This window comes from Castanea sativa, chromosome 1 (genome assembly GCF_040712315.1).
Source record: "Castanea sativa cultivar Marrone di Chiusa Pesio chromosome 1, ASM4071231v1".
Lineage (NCBI taxonomy): Eukaryota > Viridiplantae > Streptophyta > Magnoliopsida > Fagales > Fagaceae > Castanea > Castanea sativa.
This window is the reverse complement of record NC_134013.1, coordinates 6,323,559-6,328,163: the sequence shown is the minus strand read 5'-3', so window position 1 is coordinate 6,328,163 and position 4,605 is coordinate 6,323,559. Positions and strand designations below refer to the sequence as shown.

Sequence of the window (4,605 nt, the reverse complement as noted above, 5' to 3'; positions counted from 1 at the left end):
TTGGTTGCCACAATTGGTTTCCTTTCAGCCACTCCTCTTTCGGGCACTTCACCTGGCAGTTGGGCAACAAATTCGAGCAGCAAGAATTTCGGCAATGAGATTACCAAAGTTCAAATCCTCCCATCACATGACTCGGTTTTTCTCTATCATACTTTTTGTTAGAATTTCGGCAACACCATTGCCAAAATTCACTATCTTTCCTCATTTTTCCAATTAACTTTGAACGATACCTATAACCCCAATAAACTCCGTTTTCTGCAATATTTAGCCAAAAGACTCCCACAACCCATGTAAATTTTTTATTTTTTTATTTTTAGGGTATATAATTTTTTTTTCTTCCAATTCAAGGTGGTCATGTGACCACTCTGACCAATAAGTAGTGCCACCTCTGCTTTTCTGTATGTATGGTTGGCCGCTCAGAAAGAGAGAAGGTCTTTTTGGTTAGCTTAACTGTCTAAGAGCAACAACATCAGCTCATGCAAACTTTCCATCTATTTTGCACAAAAAACTACTTTTTATATTTTACACATCTATTTTTACAAAACACCTACATTAGTCTATCTATTTTACACATCTATTCAATAAAATATTCATTATTTTACAATTTTTTATTATTTCCTCACTCACAACCCCTCTCTCTCACATACCCAACACTACTAAAATATTAAATACACGAGCTACAGTAACCGTGCATATATGCACAGTTACTGTAGCACTTGTTCATTTATGTACAATTTTACACTCATTAATGTGGATGTTTTTTACTCAAAATGTGTAAAATGGAATATTTTTTTGTATTTTGCAAGATTATGTTTTTTTTACTCAAAATGTGTAAAATGCACAATTTTACACCCACTTATCTAATGCGGTTTCTCTAAGGTGGTCTTTGTCTGAGGTTGTTGTTATTTTACTGAAATTGGAGGGTACTTTTGTACTTCAATATTTTAGTACCTATTATTGTTATTATGTTGGCCCGCCCAAGCCCAACTCAATTGTCTTGACGGGCTCTGGTAAAAATTTGGGCTGGATCTTGACATGGGCTTAATTATCATTTTCTGTCTTTTTTTTTTTTTTTTTTTTATTTTTTTTTTTTTTTGTGTAAAATCATTTTGTGTCTTTGGTTGAAGAAGGGAAGAGATCTATTGGTTCCGCATAAGGATTATCTCTCTTATACATAGCATAATGGTAAGATGGATTGGCACATTTTGAGTCAGTCTGAAAATGCAAAAATGAAATGTCTTTAGTTGGAGAATATATCTTATCCATTCAATATATATATTGTCGCTCTTTGGATAGTTCACAATTGTAAAACTCATGTATTGCATGTTTGCATGTGAAAAAGATAATACATGAGATGATCAGATTCATGATATATATATATATATATATATATATATATATATATATATATATATATGGAATATTTTATTGATAGATGAATCTCAAGTTACTATTTAGGCAAGAACACCCTCCCCCCCCAAAAAAAAAACCTCTTGTCATGGGTACAAACTGCCCACCAACCCACATGCAGTTGTTTTTTGATGACCTTGATGCCTGGCTAATCATAACCTTTCGCAACAAATTCTTTTCCTAAATGGACACTTACCGAAATTGTGATGACTAAATGTGATTGTCAACTCATGAAATGACAATCATGCACTTTCCATCCTGATTGTATTGTCACATATGGCTCTCCTAGTCTCCAAACCTTAGGCATAAATCTGTAATTTGCATTCGAGTAATAAGGAAATTAGCTAATGAGAAACAAAATAAAAGTACAACTTCTAGCGATGTTGAGAGTATGAAAATGTTGAATTGAATCGAAGCCCCGCAATTTTGTTGCTCCTGCCAAACGAAGTTGAGGGTGAAACATGCATTTTCTAGCCAGTTTTCTTTGAACCATGTTGACAAAGTTTCCTATATAAAGCACCATTAGCTCATACTCTTTTACCACCATCTCATTCTACCTTGGTTTTCTTTCAAGCTCATTAGAGGAATTTGAGAATGAAGATGGCTCTCAGTTATAGTGTACAAGGATTCATCCTACTCCTGACTGCCTCTTTATTGGTAGTTAGTGAGGCCAACGCCATTGTTGTTGGAGGCTCAGAAGGTTGGCGTTTTGGCTTCAACTACACTGATTGGGCTCTCCAAAACAGCCCCTTCTACATAAATGATACATTAGGTGAGCACTAAGTGTCTAACTATGTTTTATAAAGATCGGAACAAATTATATCTATTTACATGATTTTTTTTTTGATAATTCAATAGTTGGAACTTGGAAGAGGGAGATTTGAACTTTAAATATCTCATTTGAAAATACCAGAAGGTGTTAACCAGTTGAGTTATAAGATCCTAGACCTATCTATGCGAAGTTATGGGATCATTTGTAATATCACATTCATATTATAATATTTTATTATCACTATTAGTCTATTACGTCTAGTTTTGTAAGTTTTGTACACTTGTGTTTTAAGTTTCCCAATTAAATTTTATTATATTGTTGCATTGACTAATACATGTAGTATTACAGTAAAATCTTTTCCCAAGTACAATTGAATTCAAATATGTGAGTTATTAGTCAATACAACCAAATGGTTGGATTTAATTGGGAAACACAAAATACAACATTCTATCTAATTTGTCCTCTTATTAATACCCTATTTTAAGAATAATTTACAAAATAATAGCAAGGGATGAGGTGAATATTGCAAATTAATGTGTACTATTAAGTTGAAACTATCTCTAAAGTAAAATTTGTAATAATTTGAATAACGGATGATGATTGCAAATTAATTTTGAATTCACATATTGATTAAACAATTGTAGTATTAGTGTGACCGCGAAATGACTATTCTTTTTTTTTTTTTCACGATAACAGCAATTAACCTTAAAAATATTTATGGATTAACTAATTGAATTTGTGGTTTTGCATTGTTCCATTTGTTTGCAGTATTCAAATATGTTCCACCAAGCGACACTTCCTTTGCTCCCTCAGTTTATTTACTGCCAGACCTATGGAGCTATACAACATGTGATTTCAGGAGGGCTAAGTTGTTGGCAAACGCTACACAAGGTAGCGGTGAGGGCTTTAAGATTGTGCTGAAACAGTGGAGGCCTTATTACTTTGCTTCTAGTGGCCACAATGGCTTCCACTGCAGTGCGGGGTTGATGAAGTTCTTTGCTGTTCCATTGCCACGAGGAAATTAGTCATTGTCTCATTCATCACAAATAAAGCCAAGGTTGATGCAATTAATATTGCTATTTATCGTTTCAATAAGTTTGGGTACACAATCTTTTTACGATTGTTAAGGTATTATATAAATCATATGTCATAGTGATGTTCTAATTATAACTTGCCACATTATCAGTTGTAACAAAGATAATAAGAATATTTGGAACCCAAGCATTACTTTATCTATCTTCGTTAATGATCATTGTAATAAAAAAATCAATCGATTGGGAGGACCATGATTGAATATCAATAAAACCTTTATTTTTCTTTTTTAAGTTATGATACTGTATGATTCATACGGAAAAAATGTGACAGAATTGTTGTTTGATTGAGTATTTTATTAAAAACATCCCAAAAAGTCTAAGAACAAGCAGAAATTTCTACAGAAAACAAACATATATATCACAGCCCTACAGCTCCTAACCAGGACAGAAAACATCACTGCAGCTCAAACAAAACAAAAGAAACAAGAGGTTCGTTCCACAACTTTTTCCTTAATTTGTTGAATCGGCAAGTTGAGTGGAGGAAGATAGAAGCAGTCAGAGGTACTGTCATTACTCGCAACTTGTCATCTTAATCTACAATAAAGTTAGCTGAAAATTAATAGATGCCCTAGAAGTATCAGTTTATGAAATATTTTTAGAAACATTTTATAGAAAAATAATAATAAACTTTTCTACCAACTTTTTATATTTTTCATAAAAATTGTATTAAAATTTTCTAAAAATAATCAATTAGTAAATGTCCTAAAATACCCATTAACGAGACTCATAATGTTATACAGTGAAACCAAAATCTAGTAGTGCAGCCAACTCACCAACCCGTCAAAACTGACCCAACCCAACCCAACTTGCCAGGTTGGGTCGGTTTTTAGTGGTTGGTAAGTTGGGTTGGGTTATGATTTTTTTTTTTTTAATAGCAAGTCGGGTTGGGTGCGGGTCATAACAATCACAAACCCGCCTAACCCAACCTGACTCACCTATATATTTAAAATTTAAATTATATATATTTAGAAATATATTATATAATTAATAATGTTTTTTCATATTCAGCTTTTCCTATCTAAAACCCAATTACCTTGCATACCTAACAATTCTATTTCTCTCTCTAGTCTCTACCGCCTCCCACTCCAGTCTCCAATTCCACTCCTATTTGTTTATAACCGACTTGGGATACTAGTTCATGTATATTTTGTTTATCAACTCAGTTGGATATATTTTGTTTATAACTGAATTAGAATACTAGTTTATGAATATTTTATTTATCAACTCATGTAGCAAGTAGGATATATATTTTTCCTGCTCAAGTTAATAATAATAGTATTAAAAAAATAAAATAAAAATAAAAATAAAAGTCCAACCCATAGGTTCAAC

At 32.5% G+C, this 4,605-nt stretch overlaps 1 protein-coding gene across 1 annotated transcript; it reads left to right on the top strand.

Annotated features, from left to right (window-relative positions):
• Positions 1-1,943: 1,943 nt before the first annotated feature.
• LOC142622416 (blue copper protein 1b-like) lies at positions 1,944-3,511 on the top strand. The gene is made up of 2 exons (XM_075795879.1): positions 1,944-2,182; positions 2,951-3,511. Exons 1-2 carry the CDS (start codon positions 2,005-2,007, stop codon positions 3,205-3,207), a joined length of 435 nt encoding a protein of 144 aa, XP_075651994.1. The 5' UTR covers positions 1,944-2,004; the 3' UTR covers positions 3,208-3,511.
• The last annotated feature ends 1,094 nt before the right edge of the window (positions 3,512-4,605 follow it).